The sequence below is a fragment of the Melopsittacus undulatus genome, chromosome 1 (assembly GCF_012275295.1).
Source record: "Melopsittacus undulatus isolate bMelUnd1 chromosome 1, bMelUnd1.mat.Z, whole genome shotgun sequence".
Classification (NCBI taxonomy): domain Eukaryota; kingdom Metazoa; phylum Chordata; class Aves; order Psittaciformes; family Psittaculidae; genus Melopsittacus; species Melopsittacus undulatus.
The window spans coordinates 40,294,927-40,318,177 of NC_047527.1; the positions used below are offsets into that span (position 1 = coordinate 40,294,927).

Here is a 23,251-nt window from a genome sequence, read left to right on the forward strand (position 1 = left end):
CTGAGTAAATGGTATGCAATAAGTATAGAGGATCTACTTTATTATACAGGATCAATTGAGCAATTGAAAGGTCTCTTTACATCCTACCTATTCATATTTGGCCAGAGTCCAGGGTATGTGCCAATGTGTTGTGTAGGTATAAACATTAATTTGGTAATTACTGAAGGTTGACTAGAAAAATCTCTTCTAGTATTCATCTTCAGCAGTCACAGCTTTACCTGTTTGCAATTCTTTATTTAAATGGATTAACTAACATACACTAACTGATACATTTAAAATCTGTCTTTCAACTGTATCTAGACAGATTCTTTTAAAGGAGCAGCAGCCACAGGGAATAGTACTGATATTTCTATACCAGCTTCACAACTGAAAATTAAGCCAATGAATTTTATGTGTCATTAGGTGCGATTCCAGTTTCTAGGAACAGTTATTGATAGCATGTGTGTTTTAAATTTACTGGTACTTGAAGTATTCCTAAACCATAATCCCAATTCAGGTAAAATGTCTATACTTTGTAAGCAACACATCTTTTCCACAGGTTACTATGGTGCAGCATCAATTATTATAATTGATAATTGAAAAGAAATACAGAGTTGGAAGAAAGCAATAAAATAAAACACATTAAGCAAAGATGTAAGGAAAATAAATCAGTACTAACCTGTCCACTTTCAAAATTCGACTGTCTTAGCCTCCTTTTGCAGGAGTCTCCCTGTTCTCCAAATACTGTGATAAATACATCTGCATCAGTCCCTGATGCAGGCAATGTTCCCGTATAAACACTGATCGAGTAAAGAACTTCTGTCATGAAAAGTCAGTGACAAAAGACATCATGAAATCAGACTATTTAGTAACGTAATTGCCAAACATTATAAATCAATTTATTTTAGGTAAAGGATTAATTTCAAGACCAAGGAATGAAGTTATAGTAATTGACATTAATGTTTTGCCTGAGTTTCATATAGATTGCTAGCTACCTCACAACAGCAAAGTATAGCATTAGAAAGTAAATGACCTTTATGAATCAATGCAATGATCCATGCTTACATTACAGAAAAAGAAAATGTACTAGAGACTTATCCACCAGTCACAGGAATCAACTGAAAAAAAGTATCACACTGATTTCATCAGGCTTTGTCAAAAGCTTTGAATTCTTGTAGGATTGAAAGATCATAATTTGAGTTAAGGTCATAATTGGATTTCATCAACTCTGACAACATTTTACCAAAGAAAAAAGCACAGATTTAACAGATGAAATGTGCTTTTTTGTTCTGGATCAGCTGAATTCTGGTTTAGTCTCACATTTTTATAATTATGACCAATACTAATTAATATGTTCAGGAGAAATGGCTCAGTTATTTATACAGGTATGCATTGTTGTTACTCTTCTTCACCACAAAGGATGGCTTGCCATGACATTTGGCTGATGAGTTATATGGTATATATTCCTTGAGGCAGCATGACAGAGGTTTGCTTTTTTTTATGGTTTCTGTAAGGCCTATGAAGAATTAAATGCTATAACAGACAGTTCAGATATATTTCCATTTGCAGTCTAGCCTTCAGTCAGATATTAAATGCAAAAAATTTAAATATTCTAACTAAGACTTCTGTTCATAGAGTATAATGAATGAGAAGTCTTTTGTAAATATTTTATCAAATGTAATCAGAACAAAGGAAGATGCTATATTTTGAATACAATGATGAAATGAAACAGAGCTTCTGGGGCAGATGTAGGGCTTGAAGAAAACCTCAAGAAAAGATTGTTTGTCCTTTTTTTGATTCATGCTGTTATGACTTTGCACATCCTTTTTTATACCATTTTTAGTCCCTCACTGCGTGTAAATCAGATGTTTTTTAAACATTTCAATGGAAATGTACTAACTGAGCTTTGTGCATTTTTCAGGTTTCCATATTGCTACTTATCTTAGTGAAAAAAATGTATTATAGTTGTTTTAAAACAGAAAAAATGCTTAAGCAATACCCATTATTAAAGACCCCACGTCTTACACAGATATATTGAATGAATTTTTAAAAACAATTTTGAGTGACTTTTTTTAAATATATATAAAATTCTTTGCAATCTTGCCCATTGTGCTAATTCCATTAAGCATTTCACAACTCTGTGTGTGTGTCTGCATTTGCTTATCTATCTAATTTTTTAGTTCAGCAGCATACCCCTGAGTGGTGGCTTTTCTGGTCTGACTGCTGCTAGTTCTGTCACAGTCTCAGATCCACCTTCTCCAAACAGATACCAGGCTTCGCTGTGAAAGACCAGCTCTTGTTTAGTGTCCAGGTCTTTCAGCAGAACCTGCAGGCGGAATCAGTAGAAAAATAATTTATGTGAATTATTTCATTTCTTATTTCCATCCCAACAGAAACAGACATTTCTTCCTATTATTAATACCTGCAAACACTTTATTAAAGCTCCCTGATCCTGCATAATAGCTACAGCAGTTGCTGCAAGCTGCTGATTCTGCAGCCTGATATTTACAGGTATATTCGTCATTGCATATTGGCACAGGCATAGGACCTATTTGTAAAGAACCAGTGAAGGATACAGATTAAATTGACCCGTATATACTTGCAATTTCAGAATGTCAAACGAATACAGTTGCATCAATCTTAATAGCATATGCCCATTTTGCAAAAAACATTTGCTGCTTTTTATTTGTTTACATGTGAGTTGCTATATATCAGCTAGGATTTTCAAAGTTGGCAGAAATTAGGTGTCCAGTGGCCTTGAGGGTTCTGTGGAAATAAGTTATGTGAAAAATGAATTCCAATACAAGGTGTCAGCTTAGGCCCAGCTTAATTCCACCTGACTTAAAATACTCAGTGGAGATTAAACAAATTAGGCTCCAAATATGTGAACTTAGAATCTTTAAGCCAACTGCCTTGGGAGCCTAACTGTCCTAGCTACTGAAACAGTCAAAGTGAGGATCAGATTCACCAGAGGGCAGCTCAGGTTGTGAACTTTATAATAGATCAAGTTATAAAATGCAGAATAACAAACTATCAAGCATATGCAGAAACATTTCTGGTAACTATTACATGCAGGATTGAACCTGATACATGTTAATGATTACAAGTCTGCAGAAATGATTTCTTCAGCCTTTAGAATCTCCTTGTGTAGGAATATTGTACCCAAGACATTAAAAAGAAATCAAATGGAAACAAAACCTTAATTTCATCAAGACATTAATTAACTGAAATTCTTAAGCAGGGACTGCAAAATCACTGTGGTAACTTACTACTACTACTAACACTAGTGCCAGGTACAAAAGTCTGGCTCATTGCAGAGGAAACATATACCACTGTTTGGAAATCCTGGGTATGGATTCCCTTACATAAACTTCAGATGCAAGCTCTGAAATGCATAAATATTTATATAACTGAACTATGCAATTGAAATTATTAGGAATTTGACAGTTTCACTCTTGAAATTTTGACAGACTATCTTGCCTTTGATTTCCTAGAAATGCAATGACTGAGCATTCTCCATTGCTGCTCCTGCTTTGTGCCCAGGGGTTCACAAGATCAGGCACAGGGCTTTCAGATGAAAGTAAAACTTTCCCCATGACCATTTTCAGAATTAAACCATTAATTGCTGAATAAATAGTGTTTTTCTTTAGATAGTATTGAATTCCACTAAAATTGTAGCCAGTTTTTTTTCTATTTTTTCACTTGCAGTAACTGAATTTTCTCACACTAAATGTCTAATATCTTCTCGTGCAAAAATATCCTCCCTAACATCTATTGATATAGACTTCCTTACCTAAATATCAGCAATTACCTATATATCTGCATTAAAATTGGACTAAGCTTTACATTCATATGCAGGCAGTTGACCTGTAGAAACTGGACTTATAAAAATGACGTGTAAATTTATGCAGACTTTGGTCTTAAAATAAAATGTGCCTGACAAACTCTTGTTAGTTGTAAGATAACATCTAAATGTGAATTTCATCTCCAAATCATTTAATGTTTCTATATTTTATATGAAAGTAAAAATTATTTTGTATTTTATCTTGGAATAGGCCAGAAACTATTTTTAAGCAAGAAAAAGCAACTCATTCTATGGTACACAAATCTTCAAAAGTTACAGAAGTGACATAATTTTAGCTCAGGTTACATTATTTTCTACAGAAGTGTGCAGAAAACCATAGGAGATCAACAGGAAAAACTTCAGCACTCTGAAGTTGCTGTAAGCACCAAAATAGAGAAAATGAGGAGTGGCAAAAGGAATGTAGGGATTTTATTTCCCTTTTAGCCTTCATCTGTAATCTGTATTTTTCTGAAATTTCTGAAACTTTGATTACCTCTTTCACCTAAGGAGAAGGCAAGGAAGGGAATTCTTTTCAATTGAGGCTGGCTTTGACCACTGATTCATAGTGAGCTTACACATGCTCTCTGTCTCTTGTAGTCTTTCTATTTCTACACATCATCTCTTGTTTTTTACTGCACTGTAAGTGTCCTATTAAAGCAAAACCAACTTGTTACATTTTAGATTTTGCTTCCATGTAAAAATAATGTATAAACAGGCTAATAAATGAGTAATAGAAGTTATAAGCATATTGCTGGCATAAGCAGTATATGTTATTGTGGCTTATGTTGTTGTGGGTTGTAAGTGCACCAGTAGAAGAGACTGCATAGGTCTATAGCAACCTATTGACTTCTTGTAGATTGCAACAATTTATAGCTACTAGTAAACAAATTATTAAATAACTTTCAAAGTATGTAAAAGCATAAAATAAAATTATTTAGTCATTTGCAGAGGGCTATCTCTGAAAAGAAAGCAGAAAGGAAACTTATATTTATGAATTTTTTGCCATGTTTTGAGTCACCAGTTCCTGAGTCTGAAATTGTATATTACATAATCACACAACGGATATCCCGAGGGTAGCGTCAACATGTTGGATGATTTGTCAAATGGCCTGTAGATGCATATTTAAAACAAAACATTCATTTTTGTTACCTGTTCTTTCCATACTTGTAGTCTAATCTGAGACTACAAAATTAGCTGACAAAGAACACATCTGGGGAGAAAATACCAACAAGATAAACTTCTCCTCAATTCTTAGAGGTCATAAACACAGACTTAACATTCTTCTGAGTACCATAAACCCATTCAAATTTTAGACTGGAACACAGCTGTCTCTAGCATGTGCCATCGGAACAGTTTCAGGATTGTGTATTCATTTAGAGAATCACCCTTTGATCTTTTTAATCCATAATAGGCTTAAGGTACTGTGTGGCCCAGTTCAGAAAAACATTCTTATACTGACTTTTGAATAATTCAGTGCTATGTCCACAGTGCTTTTTGGCTCTTACCTGTAGGCAGAGCTCATTGACAGTTTTTCTTTGCATTAACCTTCAAGTTTTAGTTTCCCAAAGCCCAAGTATTATCAGGCCCACCTTATATTCAGTCTTTCTGCCTACTCTGGGGAAAGGTAGGCATTTAAAATCTACTTGAAGTATAAAGATTGACAGCATTAATTCATTTCTCCAACCCTTTTTACGAGAGAGCCTAAGTACATATTAAACTACAATCAGATGTTTAAGGCCCACTGATGACTGTGTTGCAATGAATAAATACTAAAGGATCAGCTTAATCGGTTTCCACAAACAGGTTGCTCTGTGTCAGGAGACTGCTGGAATTTCCATGCAGGGATTAACATTTCTTAACATCAGCAGAAAATATTGCCTTCCATGTCATGAAGGGCTATGCAGAAGGGATCTGCACATCAGTAAATAGACATAGGTATATGCACTTCAGCAGGTGCAAACAAGGTTGATCTGCCCACAAAGAGATCTGGAAACTGTCAGCAATCTCCTGTAGATAACAGATGAGTCAAAAGGTGCCTTGTTAGTGTGCTGCAAAACTAACAACTGTCTCTCAAGAATATTTACTGGTATTATGCAGAATATTACAAGTTTATATGTAGTGTATTTAGCATACCTTATGAAGTTTAATTCCTCTTTCCAAGCATGGACCATATAACACAAAGGAAACTTTTATTATATCTCCAATATCACCAACAGTCAACTGTAAGAAAAAGGAAAAAAATATGTAAGAATCTGCATGACACACTTTAAGCTCAAGTAAAAAGACAACTAAAGTAAGTAAAAATACTGGTCAAGGACATTAATGTTAGGGTGGGGAAGTACCATTAAAATTGCAAATTAATTTGAACTCCCATTTGTATCATAATTTATGTTTATTATTAACAGAGAGAATTGGCTGCAGAGACTAGGCCAACATATGAGAAGCAAGGAAATGCATGACTGATTTTGTGTTTCCAAACTGAATCACATTACTATTATTTTCTGTCACTTTCCTATTTATCTCCTCTCTATCACATCTTTATTCTCAAACGTGAACTGAAATTTTGATCATAAGATGATTTTTAGCCTTGGCTATTGGCTCTGTTCTCAGTTACTTTAGTCATCAAAAGAAAGGATGGCTGATTTCCACAAGCTGTATAATACACTTCTGCTTGTAGCTTTTCATCTTGCAGCAGTTGAGCAAGACATGTTTATATTGCCTTTCTGCAAAAGCTGGATGATGACTTTTTTTTTCCATGTTTAAGAATAAAAACCTTTTGAAATCATGACCCAGGTTCACACACCTGTCCAGAAGCTGTCATGAATTTCATGTGCAAACTACAGAACAGATATTTGGCTAGGCCCAAGCTCATTGTAAAGAGGGAGAGCTTCTAAGTAGTGAAAATGGATTAGTTGAAGTCTGAGAAGCAGAACGTAAAGGAAGTGTGGAATAGATTTGTTATTTATTGCCTTACTGTTGAGACCTACTAGTCTTAATTCAAAGTTAATGAGGCTTTCCATGTCAAAGTTGGCATTTGCTCAAGAGAGCTTTCATAAGTGATACGTATTAGCCCACATCTGAGATCTCCAAATGCTGCTTATTTAAGACATGGAGGTATAAACATTACCTTTGACAAACAAAAAATCATTCCACACAACCTCACGTACATTGACTACAACTCTTACTGAAACTCTTTCATGAGATTTGTGTGAAATAAAAAAGAAACTGACCAAAAATGGACTATCATTCAGATTCCGAACTTTCTGTGCAGCGGATTTCCCTTTTCTTCCAAATACAACAACTTGAATATCAGGAACATTTTCTGGTAGTTGTGTGCAGTGCACCCATGTTTGCCATCGTCCCCTGCTGTTAGTATCAAAATTTTTTATGAGAAGAGGTGTGACAGATGTGTCTGCAATGAAAACATACATACATTCAGATCTGTGTCTAAGCTACAAGGCAATAGAACCCAAAAGATACAAGATTACATTGCCTGATAGTGCTGGATCTAGCACAGGCAAGTCAGGCAACAAAGCTGCAAACCCCTCGTTATTCATTTTAGCCCAATGGAGGTGTAGAAAACCAAGCCAGCTGCTTCATGAACCCATGTCACACTCTTGCATAAGCCGTGTTTGTCTTCTCTGTATTGTTGGGATGGGATGCATGCTGCCAGAGGAGTCTCTTTCAGTACTACAATTCATTTCCATATTCTGCATCTCAGGCATAATTTCTTCCTCTTTGTTTACACAAGGCATGATTCACCTTGGACCAGTCCTCTGCCCATCACCACTGGTGTACCAATGCTCAGTTCTGCATACACTGTGAAGTAGCATTGCACTGGCTCTGGCCTACTCTGCCGTGAAGTAGCGATTCATGCAAAAGAAGGACATTTCTGCTGGTATTACCTTTGAGTGGAATTGCCACTTCTACAAAATCTTTCTTGGAGCGTTTATTTATCCAGTCATTGTGAACAAAAATATATGCAGAAAAAGGGTAGAACACTTCTTTTATAACAATTTTTTCCAGGAACCACTCATCTGATTGAAAATAAACAAGGCATTATTAATTAATACCTTTTAAGCAACAAAATGTTCTGTGTTTGCAGTCAGAAGATTCTATCTTTAGAAAATCAATAAAATGTTTTCTTTTGTCAAGTATATGTGTTTTTCTTTGTTTCCCTACACTCCAAAATATTACACAAAGTGAAGAAGTCTTAAAGTTTTTACAGATCTTGTGAAATTGAACAGAGGGATACATTTGATTTAATGACCTATTATTGTCCCAGTGGATGGAAAGGCTTCTGTGTGAGATGCCTAGATACAAGAAGTCCCCCATAGGAAATTTTATTATCAATGTCCTAAAGGAAAAAGGATCAGGAAATTCACTCAACACACAACTTTCTTTCTGCTGTCAGATAAGAACAGCTGAAAGTTTTCTCTTGATTGAGACCATTGTTTTGGTTATCTGCAAACAAAGCATTTGAAGACTCAGATCTCTTTTAGTCTTGGTAAACTTGGTTATACTCCAAGCCTTGGAGAAGTCAATGAAAATTTTGCCATTCGCTCTAAAGCTGCCATCTAGGAAATACATGGGAAATACTCTCCAAATCAGTTTTTCTGAGTTTAACCTACAGAGTCATCTTATAGTCTTGTTTTAATGATAAAGATAAAAGAACAAGAGACTCAGCTTATCATGCTCTGGAACAATCTTAGCATTTTCAATCGTCAACATTATCTGCAGAAGTAGGATATCTGCAGAATCTCTGCTCTGTTGCCTTTAAAAAAACAATAGGCCATAATTGTAGCCAAAGTATTAAAGAAAATATTGATTCATGATGCTCTTTGCTGTTGCTTTTTATTTTTAAGAAGTGAGCAATTTTCTTTAACTCCAGGAGCTGCTGTGGAGTCGGAAGGAAGACAAGAAAAAATACTGCAGGAAGTTCAGCCTTTTTATCTGTCACTCAACCTCACATATGAACAATCCCTTAAAAAGAATATATTTCTCATGGGTTAGAAGAAAACAACAAGCTATGAGGCCATTTCTTCCATGTTCCACTGCCATTCTGATGAAGTGACTTTCTCTTATCTTTACCTAGAAGCACTGTATCCTAAAAAAAATCTTTTAAAATGAAAATGGCCATCATCTAAAAATAAAGAGGACAAAAAAAACCCGTCAAAAATTGCAAAAACACGATGCCAAATTGCTTCCTGAAAAACAAAAACTCTGTAGTCATAAATATATAGTAACTTTCATGAGGAAAAGTTTCACATATAATTTTATATTGTTACATTTCCTAAGAATCCTTTGCACATTTTAGTAAAACCCAGCTGGATTCTTGATGCATATAATTCAACAGAAATAATGAACAGCAGTAAGTAGAGATAAACTTCAAATTTTCTAAGACTTCTAAAAAAACACTTGTGATTTTTAATCTTAAATTTAAGACATTTCTGAAGCTCTAGGATCTCCTAACTCTGGTAATCTACATTATTATTACCATACATTAACTGAAAAACATTGCTGACCTTTTTTTAGACTCTTAAATCCAACAAGAACTTGGTTCAGCTTGCCAAGATTTACTGCTTTGATTTTGAAAATATCCACCTGCAATATGAAAATAATAAAAATTATATTTTAGTTAAACTTAGTATGTATCTGCTTTTCCTGGCTTCAGTTGGGATAGAGTTAATTTTCTTCCTAGTAGCTGGTGCAGAGCTGTGTTTTGGCTTTAGTCTGGGAACAATGCTGATAGCACACTGATGTTTTAGTTGTTGCTAAGTAATGTTTACTTTAAGTCAAGGACTTTTAGTCTCTCATGCTCTGTCAGTAAGGAGGGGCACAAGAAGCCAGGAGGGAGCTCAGCCAAGACAACTGATCCAGGCATTATGCCTTCCTCTCTCTCTTTATTTCCTGTTATTATAGTATTAGTATAATTTACTTTTATTTCAATTATTAAACCATTCTTAACTCATGGGTTTTTACTTGTTTTGTAATTCTCTTCTCCATCTCACTGTGGAGGGGGGAAGTTAGTGAGCACATGGGTAGCACTTAGTTGCCCGCTGGGCTTGAACCATAAAATTGTATTTGAACATTTATCAGTTTAGCCTTGTGTGTCTGGTCATTGTTTTGTATCTCAATGGAAGCAAATTTATCTCATTTATGCCATTCCATTGACTTTGAGTTTCATAATTAAACATTACATGCTATAGCTGATATTTTCTGATCCATTTAATATTATGAATTATGAATTTCAAAATGCTGCGATATTTAATAGGAAGTAATTTTGGAAACATCAGATACCCACACTAGCAACAAAGAGCTCATTTCTAGTACCTTCATGGGCTGAAATAACCAAATCAGATCAATTAGTCCTTGTTTTGAAAGTTTTGATCCAGAACCTAACTCCCAATGAAACTGATGAACAGTAAGGGTCTAATAATGCTGAATATCTGAAGCAATTTAATGTTCACTAAAATTCACGGTTAATTTAGTGGAATTAGGCAGGTAAATGGGAATGAAGGGAACAGTAGCTGGGAAGATTTTAATCACTGTGCTATTGGAATGAGGATTTTTCATTTAAGCTGACTCTATAAGAGGTCAATTTTTCCCCATACAGCAGACTTGAATGATGAACAGACCTCAGGGAATGTTCCTTTTTTCTGTAATGGAAATCTTTGTAGCATATTCGTATACTTCCTTATCCATGTTTATCTTCTTTGTGCGCTCATCTTCCTTTATAATCAATGGGAAAGCTCACATAAGTATGCATACTTACACTGAGAACACACATTGTTTAATGTGTGCATTTGTTGGCCTTTTTGAATTGGGCCTGAAGAAATGAGGTTTTGAAACATGCTATTCATTAATGGAGTCATCTATTTTTTGGGAAACCATCTGCAAAACAAAATCTCCACAAGTAGAGACTGTTTTATTTCTTGTGATTTTATAAGCTTGTGATTTTATAAGCAAAGAATTTGTCTTGGAAATGTTAAATCAAAAATGCAACTTGAGGACAAAAGTTTCAGACTAGTTTGGGGCTTTGAAAACAAACAAAAAACCCTCTTGCATAGTTTTCCACAGTTGCTGCCAAGTACAATGACATACAAAAAAAAGATCATGCTACCAGTAAAAACCATTTTGACTACAAGAGTCAGCTAGAAAAAAAGAACAAAGACTAGGAGCAGAGAATTAGGCATTTGAGGGCCAGTTGAAGCAAACTGGGAGAGAATGAACATCCAAACAGTTGCTACACAAAATTTTATCTATAAGAAGAAAGTTAAAGTGCTACAGCCCAGGATATAGAAAAGCCCTTTGAGTTTCAGATGAAGCATTTAGCTTTCTGAACAGGCCTATTAAAAAACTGACACAAAATCTGGATTATACAAAAAAAAAGTCCTCGTGAATCTGCAGATGAGTTATACTTCCACTGGAGTAAGTATTCACAGAAGTCAATTATATTGTACACATATTTTTCTCTGCAAGTTTTATTCTTAAATAAAATTTAACATACATTTTTGCAAAATAAATTCTTTATTTTCTTATCTTTAAGATATACTATATGTTAACTTTTTTATATATATCATCAAAAAGATCAATCTATAAAATTTCCTACATTACTCTTTAAAGCCACGAGTGCTACTATTTTGTCATTATTTTGTAAAGTCTGAGCTAGCAGTTTGATCTGTTCTTGACAAATATGATACTGGACATGCATATTCTCTTCCATAATAAAGAAAGAAAATACAGAACTACAGAAGACATAACGAATAACAAAGATTTAGTTTGGTTTTCATATAAAACCCATCGTGTCTTCTAGAAAGTTTAGAAGTTAAAAGAAAAGCAAATAAAATAAACAGAGGCATGATTATAGAATAAATGAAGCATATTTCAAGCAGATTTTTCTAGATTTCTACATCAGAGAACAAACCAGTCTGGGCTGGCTGTCAACAATGAAAAGTAGGCTGTCTCCTACCCTCCCCAAAAGAAGATTCCTATATACTTTGCTATGATTTTATGTTTCCTTTTAAACAAAAAGTCTTCCAAACCTAAACTCAGATCAAACAGTAGGGTCTGGTAAAGTATAAGCTAGACAACTCCTTTTGATATGAAATAGATATTTCCTCTGAACTGAAATTTGTTTTAGTACTTTGTTCTTATGGCAATAACTACTCCAGGAATTACTCTTCTAGGAAAAATTCTTTAAGCCTAAAAAAACAAGAATATATTTGCAATGTTCAAAAGTTAAAATGAGTGCAAGACTTGAAACGTGAAAAAAAAAGTAAACAACAAAAACTTCTGCATGGAACACTGACATCACTATTCAGGAAAGTTAACAAGAAAAAGTCATGCTCTAAAGTAGGTAAAAAGGCAAGATATCCTAGAGAAATATTAACAGTGATTTCATAAAGACCTCATACGTCCCTGGCCTTAAAATTCTGGAATATTAAAGTAGAACTTTTACTGTATATTTAGTCCAACTCAAAATTATTTCATCAACTTAACTCTTTCACTGTTGCACAATGCTGATGATGCTTAAAAGCAACATGTTACATATGGAGACAATCACCTCTTAGTTACGAGAGAAAATTATGTCTATACGGAACATAAAACATTGGTATTTCTGACATTCTGTCCATCAAAGGCTCTATGTAAACAAAAGTTTTACCAAAAAGACACTCAGAGATTCAGATACATTTTTCTCATTGTTTTACCTGCCCTCTAGCAAAAGTGATCAGGCTGTTTCTCGAGTTAAGCCATCGTTTCCCCGAGTTGCTTTTTTCTCCTTGCACACAAAGATATGCCTCACCAGTTGCATCTGCTTTCTTCAAGTCTCCCGTGTGCAAATGGACTGCATATTCTACAACTTCAGAGAAAATACAGATGCAAAAAGAAAAAAGTCAAGAGTGCTCCTTACCCAAAACCTGCATGATGCGTCAATGTCAATGGCATAAACAGTTGCCAATTTCATCTGAATCCCACACTGTCCCACAGAACAAAGAATGCAGGTTTCTTCAGTCCTGGTGACATACATATCCAAAACACATCCCTGCTGCAAAATTCCCTGTTTGGTAGTCTGCAGAAAAGAGATTTCTTCTGCTCTGACACAATTTACCATTCCCAGAAAATCAGAACTACTGACTGCAGCCTGGGAGACAGGATCTCCTATGTACTGCCCCCTCTCTCCCAAGGTAGGAAATCTCTTTCTAAGAAATCATGTTTACAAGCTCTTTGGAATGTCTAAGTTCTGCTTTCTATTTACTCATATTTCTTTGTTTCTTTCTTCCTCTCTGTCTATTGTTTTCTCCTTGAAATGAAATGGGAGCTCATACTTCTAGTGTGGTTTTGAAGAATGCTGGGATCTGATTGTCTTAAGCTTTAAATTCCTAAAAATATCACCCAACAAAGTAACACATCAGGACTATCAAGCTTACTCATTAGTCAGACCATAATGCTATTACAGTGTTCTTGAGTTAAAACATGTTAATATGGAACAGAAATAATTAACTAAAAATTCTCTCAACATCAGCTTTATTACATAAATAACCTCTTCACATGTTGTATGATTCTTCAAAGAACCTCCGGTGCACTATACAATAACACACAAGTAGAGACCAGCTAACGGAAATTTGATTTTAAGGAAAAGCATTTCTTATTTTCTCAGCTGTGATCATCACATAGAGATTAAAAAAGGCACCTATGGAACCTGTGCCTTGCCTCTTTCATATGTAATTCACAGGGGAGTGACATGATAAGACCAAACTGCATTCCAAAGAAACTTCATGGAAAACTCGTATGGTCCCTTTTCAAATGATCTATTTTAGCCCTGAGTTCATCATAGAAACAGTTAAAAAGGAAACATTTATATAGAAGCAGATCATGATCTAAATATTCATCATTATTTGCACAATTTTAAGGAGAAGTGCAGGGAAAAAATGTGAAGGGTTTTTTGTAGCTTTGTTTGGGTTTTTTTCCTCCTAGTGTTATAAGTCTGCTCTTAGTTGGATTACAATAAATCTGTGAATCTGTGTTCATTTGTGTAATACTGATGCTGTCACTCTAGGAATCTAATTTATGTGGCTATACTACAAATATGATTTTTATGTAGTCAGCATGTAGAAAACACTTATGATGGGTTCCCATATACTCTAGGTGTAGAGACTTTAGGAGTCTAAACTTAGATGGTCTGAAGGTTCCTCTGATGCCAACCATAAGCATCATTACTTTGGCCTAAGAAAAAAAAAAAACATAATCTTGCAGAAACACAGGTTTGTAAAACACAATTTTCAAATATTTTTCATAAGGAGTAAACATTTTTATCCACTGTAAGATTCAAACTAACACTTGGAATGTAGGTAATAGGCAGTACACATGTACCAAAAATGTATTCAGGAGTGCTTACAGGATCTCTTGAACTTTTCTGTCACAAGCTTCAACATTGGGTTTTTTTTTCTTTATTTAATGACTGAGCACCCTTAAAATCCAACATTTTACAAATCCTGAGTTATTTTCGATTACTATAAATTATTCAGCCCCAACTCCCACAACCTTCATCACTGGCACAGTAAAGCAGACATAGACGACATCTAGACTATGTGAAAATTACATGCCGGAGAAAGTCTTCCAACCTCTCTCTGCCTGGGACCTGGCTGGTTGTATGTCTGCTTTCCCAGGAAGCACATGTGTGCAAAGAAGGGAAATGGTGCTTTAAACAGACATGAAACCAAGGAGAAACTAAAAAGTACTTTTAGGCTCACAATCAACAATTCAAGTCAGAGAGCACTGAAACACACACATAATTCAGCCTGAAATATATATTTCAGTCTAAAATACATCACAGGATACACAATATCTAAGTATACATCCTGGAAACATCTGATATTTTCAGTACAGTTTTCCTCTTCAGTCAAATTTATTCCAAGATAGAAATGGCCCAATTTAACCAATCTCTACATCCTTTGAAAAGATATAATTATGAGACATTTCTGGTAGGGTTGAGAATGATTCTTAGAACCCAGAAGCTAAGACTGTCATTTATTTTCATGTGTAGGTGATAGGAAAACAGAGAGCGAAAAAAAAGTAGTGTTCTGAGGCTATTTATTTTTAAGTTTTTCTTACAGCTCTTTTCACAAGTTGGTGCTATTCATATTGAGTGCTATAATCAAAAAGCCTGAATTCAAATATTGTGACATCTTATTTAGCTATTTCTTTATATGCCTAAAATAAAAAGGTCACATAACTGGAACAAGGGTTCTAACAGGTGGTTCTGCATACTGATTGAAAAATTAATATCTAAAAGGATTCATTAAATACTAAGGGCTGTATCAGTCCACTAATAAAGCTGCACTTATTTCAATAAACTTCTGAAATGTCTTCATTTCTCTTTATCTTTTATACTATGTTGGGATGACATGTGAGAAAAATCTGGTTTTTTAAAAATAACTTCACTGCAGCACGATTTCCTTCAGGGACTTCCCATGGGATTTTTATTTTTGGTTTTGTTTTGCTTTTTCTCATTATTTAAACCAAGAATTGGAAAAGTATTTGCAATTGATGGCATCACTCATGTTTGATGATAAGAAGTAAACCAAGAGTTTGCCTAGACTAGGGCTCTAACGTATCTCATCTCTTTCTTCAAGGCAGTTAAATATGCACTGCCAGGTGACAGACAACATAGCTACTTTAAAGTCAGTGTAGCTACTCACAATTTCTCTTGTAGGAGATCCAAATTGTTGGAAGTACATGAGATATCAAGCTGACTCTTGGCCAATGGAATATATGGTTTCAGCAGTTAGGATATGAAGGTAAGATTCTGTGTTAATCATCTAGAGTATTGCCTTGCCTGTGTACCTTGGTCATAAAAGCAGATTCATTGGGGTCAAAAGGCTACTTGCATGAATAAGATCAGAAAAATTTGGTCTACAGATCTGACCACTCATGTGGGATAGATTAGAAATTACACAATCATCTTTACTCCTTTTGTCCAGAATCATTAATATACTTAATCATGAGCATAGTTTGATCACACGAGTAGTAATCAAATGAGATAAACACTGAAAGTTAGAAACATACATAGTTTTTTTCTGAGTCAGTATTTTCTGCTGAATCTGCTGAATCTATTGATGCATAATTTAAAGTTCAATGTAGTCACGTCGAACTTTTGTCACAGCAAATATTTCCCATTGATTTTCAGAGGTTTTGGATCAGAGAAGGAACTTCCACTATACAAGTAAGTGAAATAAAAATGTACAAACTCCTATGAAGAAAAGTATAACATAGAAAGGGTACCGGGAAATGGGGTAAAAAGCTTTAGGGTGAGTTTGAGACCATTCTGACTATCAGATGAACAGCATACCCCAGCAATAAAAATCTATGAAAATAAGATATTCTGTACAATCTTACCATTCTTTGTCTCTCCCCAATCCTATTGATAAAAGCTTTATTTGAGATGTAAACCAACATAATGTGAAACTCAAAGTTATCATTAAAAGCTGAAAGTGATCCTGGAGATCATTAAAAGGCAGGGAAAAAGAACATGAATTAAAGATGATGTTGTTTTGAATTTCTCTTTTTTGTTATTGTGGAATTTACTATGTACTATATATTTAAATATCATTTATTGTGATAATTCAGTAGCATTTGCCCACGGAACTCTCAATAGCCTTTCAAGTGTGAACAATTTAAATGATACAATCACATCCTTTCTCAATGTCAGAGGTATAGTTAAATATTCTGCACTGTTGTGATTTTAGTTTTGTAATGAAACTGGGTAATGCAAGTAATTTTTCCAATAGGGGGGAAACAGTAAGAAAAGACTGGGGTGGAGGGGTGTGGTGTGTATGTGGAGTGAGAAAATGAACTATCAGTTGAACTCTTCTGTTGGAAGTCTCAAGACCTGTTATCTTACTGTTTTTCTCTATAGCTTGTTAGATTCTCCTTGGAAAGATAAGATAGTAGAGGTTAGAATGCTAATGTTACAGGGTGCTGTATTTCAGAAGCACCTATTGCTGTATAATTCCTGGTGCATGCCTTCAACTGCAGTCACAAATGATGACATTCTAAAAATCGATAAATTATCTAGAAATTGTCAAGAAATATGGAGTCTAACAGCAGTTAATTGTTATTGTGAGTGTGATGACTTTGTCTGTGTGTTAATATACACATCTATGTCCTGCACATAATCATTACTGAATTAATAGAATCCTGAAGATTATTAATTAGAATACATAGTTATTTTTGCCATGATAAATCTTATGGAATCACTTTGTTTAGAAGAGAATTAATTATATTAGTATGGTCTTTATTACAATCAGGCAATTGACATTACTTATAAAAATTACTGTTTATATTGATAACGGTTACTGTATATTTGGATGCTTAGTTTATCACATTTACTTTGCTTTCTATGGAGTTATATACCTGCAATTTGCTTTGCAATGATCAATATTTCTCAAAACTTTTGTTGTTATTTGAATTTATTCTATGAAGACATTAATTAAAGTCATAATCATAAACACTCATTTATCTCATCATTGCTCTCATTCAGAGCAATAATGAGTTCAAACACATGAAAATTATTTCTTTTTTTAATGTTGTTTTTTGTCTCTAGCATCGAAACTGGAATACAAGGAAGAAGCTGATAGAAATTTTAGACTGATTTTGTGCTGGGACTACAAAGAATAGATCTACAGTTGTAGATCACCAGACTCCACAAATGGTTTGTGGAAAACATCCTAGGCTAGTAGATACTACTCATTTCTTCATAACTTTCCATGAAAAACACCTTCATTTTGTAATGTACCTCAAGACTGAATTTCTTTGCAAATCAGGATAATACTAACAGTATCTCCATTTGGCTCTTAGAATAATAGAAGCTTTGAGGGGTGTAGTCTGTAAAATGTTTTTGCTTGAATTTATGGACATTTTACATGTAGTTAATATTTCACAATTTCAAATTCTCAATATATTTATGAACAATTATAATTTTCCCAAATTTTTTCATAAATTGGAGAAATAGAGCTTTCTACCAAGCTCTAGATTTACAATATTCAAGATTGTATATCCTGCATATATAACATCCAATGTCATTTTGAATCTGACATCTCTAAACCCTAAAATCATCAGATTTTTTTCAGTAAATAAATGCAGTATTATTAATTGTTTAAAATTATGCAAACCCCACACAAACTCACAGATTTAAAAAGTCTCCAGTGTTTTATTTGCTCAAGTTTCAGCTTTAAATGGGATGAAATATTTAGGAAAAACTCCTTAGAGAATAGTGTGCAAAAGTTCACATGGAATATTTTATTCCTTTTTCTGGGGCACTTCCATCTTTTTCTATGAGTTTCTGTTTAAGCAGAACATCTTTGTACTATAGCCTCTAGCAATAAACCTCTTAACTGTCGCTAAAAGCTTCAATATGTGATCTTTACTATCCTCATCAATCCTCTTTATTTTAATGAGCTGGATAGATGGGAATCCTGTTCTTAAATGGCTAGTGATCAAGTTATCAGTATGCAATTGGTTGTTCCTCTTCATATTCCTGGGTGGGGGGAGTGGCTGGCAGAAATAACTTTGTTATCTCTCTGGCATCATACAATTCACGTGTGTTACTAACAGGAATGAAACATTCAACATACAACTTCACATATATATTTGAGAAATATTTCTTCCTGTGCTATAAATTCTCATGTGCTTTAATAAAACACTAGTGAAATTTAAATTCTTGGATATCTTGGATATCTGGCTAATTATTACACACTTCAAAAATTCTGTTTTGAGGGGGTCTTTGCAATTCTTTCATTCTTTAAAAAAAATAATTATTTCTAGGTCAAATGCATTTTTTAATACGAAGATTTAGGCAATATCACACAGTAGATTATATTTTGTACACATCTTCAGCTGACATAGTGTTAATTTGAAGAGATAAAAAATAAACAAGAGCTAAAACTGGAACATCATCTAACACAAAAGAAGCAAGATCCCATGTTTGGTGTCAGCAGTTACAGCATCTGTCATTATCTTGATACCAATAATTTCTGTCTTCTCAGTTTTCTTTTGTGATAAATGTATGTGCAAAATCATCAAATTCCTTAATATCAAATTCTTGTGGGAATCCTCACACAGTATTTTAGTCCCAGAAGAGATATACTGGTATTCCAGTGACAGATCCTGACCCCAGTAACAAAAAAGGGCTTAGCTTACCAGGCAAAGGCTCCTCATCTGCATAGAGAGCTGGCAGTTCCACACATTTGTCTTCATTAGGGTTGAACCAGCAGTCAAAAGCTAAATACATTTCTTCCTTTGTGCCTGTGTGCTTCATATGCAGTAAATCCAAGTGCCATGGCTGGTTTAGCACGCTATGCGGGCCGGTTACCTGAACTTTGTATATTGAGCCAATATCTGCCAGTTCATCCTGCGTAAGGAGAAAGAGAAGATGAATGGATCTCATTCTCATTGTGCCAGACCAAACGTAGTTGACAGCTGTAGCTGAACAAACTTCAGTAGTTAAAGAATTGGGGCAGATTTATAACTGGTACATTTTTCCCCTTTCTAATCAATACAAAATTGATTTACTAATGTAAATATGGAGATGGAATACTTGAGGTTTGATATCAGGGAACGAGTGATGGCAGTCGCTGCTGAAATTTTACACAGAATAAGGCACAGTGTACGTATGTATTATACTGATTCAGCAAACTGTTTGCAGAAGCAAAAGCTTCAGTCGATTTTAAAAATGTTGAACACTATTAGAAAAATTTCTTACAACTTGTAATATAAAAATGGTGCAATTAATTATAAAATTGAAGGAGAATTAATCTGATTTTGACAAAACATCCAAGAAATCCGCCATCTTCACCGTACATTATGCTTTCATATAGAAGCTGTCTATTAAAATCTTCTGGTTCTACTGGGGACAGTACAGCATCTCTGTGACATACAAGTGTAAAGTAGAGGAGGTCTTAGATAACTTTAATTATTAAAGGAGTAGTTTTTCCCTGTAAGGGAAAAAGAAAGGAGAATGCAGAAGTTGTTTTTTCCTCTTCATGTTCTCTAGTTCTCATACTCTTTCCACTGCTATTTCATTTCAAATACTGCCCAACTGGAAGAAGTGCATGTGACCTGAATTCAGCCTTTCCTCTGCCAGTGCAATTCATGTTTTGTACTATTTCTTCACATTTACCAGAGGTTCTTAGAAATAACGTAGGAAAATCTTCTGGGTACTCCTCACTTTGGATCATGTTTATGGCCTAGACTAGTCTGCTTAGTTCCTCTTTCATTAAAGAAAAAAGGAACATCAAAAACTAGCCAATTATTTCTTTAGTTCAATCATTAAGGTCGATTTACCTGGCTAGTAAGAAGAAGAACCATGAAATAGTTTCTTCATTCAAACTCTAAGGGTCCTTTCTGATGAACACCAAAATCAAAAGTAACCTATTTTCATTCACTCTTTGGGCTTTTTGATAGTGGTTTCTTTACCCCTTTTTTGAACCCTGATTTATTCTTACTACCTGCTTCTTCAGTTCCAGCAATCAATCCTGAAGAAGCATCTTTCAGGATATAGCTACATGAACACATTTCTGTCATGCAAAGCTCACTTGTCAAGCTCCTATTTCCCTGCCTGCCCACTTTCTCCCATTCCTTCAGTCTTGCCTTATGTTTGCTTCTGCAGCTGAAGGATGAATCAACTGAGGTTAAAACCAAGGCTGAAAAAACAAATAATGTTAAAACTTCAAGTTTTCTTACAGAGAAAAGCCGTTTCCTTAAAACCCACAATGGACAACAGAAAGATGGAACCAGCAGTACAGGAACAGGACAAGTGGTAGTTCTTCATTTGAATACTGTCCTATCTTCTAGCACTTTGTGGCTCAGGCACTTCCTGAGCCAGAGGATGTGTCTGCAGTGTTTACCTTCAGGTCAGTTCCTTCTACTGAAGTGGTATTTCAAAACCAGAAAAGCATAAGAGTAACACAGTGTTGGCACTAGGAAGGAATTATAGCTTCAAGAGGGAAGTAAGAGCACTGGGAAAAGAAGAAGGCTACAGTTCAAGTGGACTTCAGATGCTTGTCAATATTTCAGTTAATGGGTAATAGGAAGAGGTCAAGACAAACAATTGAAGGGCAGAAGTACTGAATAAAGGAGGAGAAAACTTGTGGGTAAAAAGAAACTGATCAAGAGGGAAAAGCAAGTGATGCTAATAGGTAAATAAAAGAGAGAAAACATGCAAGAAAAGATAGCCCAAATAAATATGGTGACAGGGATGAATAAATTACATTAAGAAGAAAAATTAGCTTTCTGTAGGTTTAATCTCATTTATGATTCTTCCTTTCCCATTATCAGCCCCAAAAGCTGCATAGTATCCCACGGTATCTCCTAAATTTACTTACATCTGAGAGATCAACAAAACCTGTAAATCAGTACCTGCAGCATGGAATATACTGCAGTATGCACCAAGGGACCAATTTGCTCACTTAAGCATTCTCAGTATGAGACACTGGGAGAATCTGCTTATTCAAAACCCATTGTTCCAGTGACAGTGTTACTACCTACAAACAAAAATGACAATCTGTGCCAGACTACACAGAAGACTTAAAATCAGGTTGGTATTTTAGTTGAAAGAAACAATTTATCTCAGAATTAAATGTGTTATTGGCTACATGATTCTTAAGCTTTTCTTTCAATAATGTTTGAATTACTTTGATTTGAATTGCTTTTCCTGTAACTTGAAGCAGCAACTTTTTGTGACTCAGGTTGCCATAGAAGATAAAAGAAAGGGATATTGGATTCTCTTCATTGCTCAAGTCAGATCCAGTGATGTCCATTATCCAGAGACCTGACGACATCATGTTGATTTCAGGCGGTTTAGGACTGGAAGTCAATCTTCTACCTTTAAAAATTATCAAACAGAAAGAGGAAAGATGACAGAATGGCATAATATTGCAGGACCATACCTTTATAGTACACAAATAAAGCTTTATTTACAGGTTATCTTGTATCTATAGCAACAGTTCAATACCTTTAGTATAATTTTTGCCAAGAATTTAACAGCTTAATGTTCATTCTGTGTTTAAAATTTAGTTTCTGCTGTACTTCATTGATGCCCTAGTATTTTCCTTGTCATGTTCAGAAGTAATTGCTAAAAGAACATTCACTCACCTTTTAGAGTTCTAAATAATTGTTCTTAAAAAAGCAATCAATGTTACTAAAACTAATTTATCATTTAGACGCACCAGCCATCTGTAGTGTGTAGGGACCTAAAGCAAAATGTATAATACTAATGAACTGTGCTTGTAACAAGATCTTAGCTATATAATACATACTGTAATAGTGTGAGGCTGACACATAAACCTGTAATAAACACACAGAAATATTTGCCATATCCTCAGATCAATATTGTTATCTCCCTTGCTTTTTCTTCATTAATTGCTGTTTTCCTTCATTTTCATTCTGTTTTAACCATTGTATAGAAAATGAAAATTATTTAATGGAAAGGAACAGCTCAGTAAAATGTACTCTCTGCAACACAGAAACAACACACTACTGAATAACCGCTATCTATATTGGGCACCCACCCTCTTTCAGTTTTAAGGCATTCCCCCTTGTCCTGTCACTACAGCCCTTGTAAAAAGTCCCTCTCCAGATTTCTTGTAGACCCCCTTTAGGTACTGGAAGGCTGCTGTGCTGTCTCCCCACAGCCTTCTCCAGGCTGAACGAGCCCAAGTCTCTCAGCCTGGCTTCACAGGAGAGGTGCTCCAGCTCCCAGGCATCTTTGTGGCCCTCCTCTGGAATCATTCCAACAGGTATTACTTATGTTGGAGGCCCAGAGCTGAATGCAATACTCCAGGCGGGGAGTACTTGCATAGAGTAGAGGGCTTTCACTGCAATATGCTACATTTAATTTGGAAGGCAAGCATTCCATAGACAATATATTGACAGGATGGAATTTTATTCCCTTTGACCTTAGCAGATGTGGATTTGTTATAACAGTAAGATCAAACTGAAAATTCATGTTTTCAATGGAAGAAAAATACTATAGAGAGCTGAAAGAGCTATGGCCAAATTTATATATGTGTATGTATATATTTGCAGAAGATCTTACCAGTTGTCACAATCTCACAAGCAGTCTCACATAACCCCAGATGAGTATCAAGCCAGTTCCACAATGGGAAGACCCATTCTTTGTCTGAGTCTTGTGATTCCTTGACTGTTACCATCTTGAGGTACATGCCAGCCCCATAGCCTTCTCCATCATGTCCTATGACCACTTTTTTCAACTGATCCAGAGAAACAGCTTCCACCAAAAATGAATCTACCTACAAAAAAAAAAACAAGCAAAAAAAAAGGGAAAACTTAATTGAAGTGGAACTGAAAATGTTTGAATTTCAGGGAAAATACAGTCTTGGGTTCAGCTGAAGGTTTAAAATTTGTGTT

General features: G+C 34.9%; 1 protein-coding gene across 1 annotated transcript in view; it reads right to left on the reverse strand.

The window, feature by feature from the left end:
- Positions 1-23,251, reverse strand: part of RP1 (RP1 axonemal microtubule associated) — a 179,103-nt gene that overhangs the window by 49,163 nt on the left and 106,689 nt on the right. Inside the window, 11 exon segments of the mRNA XM_034060203.1 lie at positions 659-798; positions 2,173-2,305; positions 5,957-6,043; positions 7,054-7,235; positions 7,614-7,719; positions 7,721-7,860; positions 9,349-9,427; positions 12,535-12,686; positions 19,025-19,235; positions 21,517-21,707; positions 22,920-23,133. Of these exon segments, the coding sequence (XP_033916094.1) occupies positions 659-798; positions 2,173-2,305; positions 5,957-6,043; positions 7,054-7,235; positions 7,614-7,719; positions 7,721-7,860; positions 9,349-9,427; positions 12,535-12,686; positions 19,025-19,235; positions 21,517-21,707; positions 22,920-23,133 (1,635 nt within the window).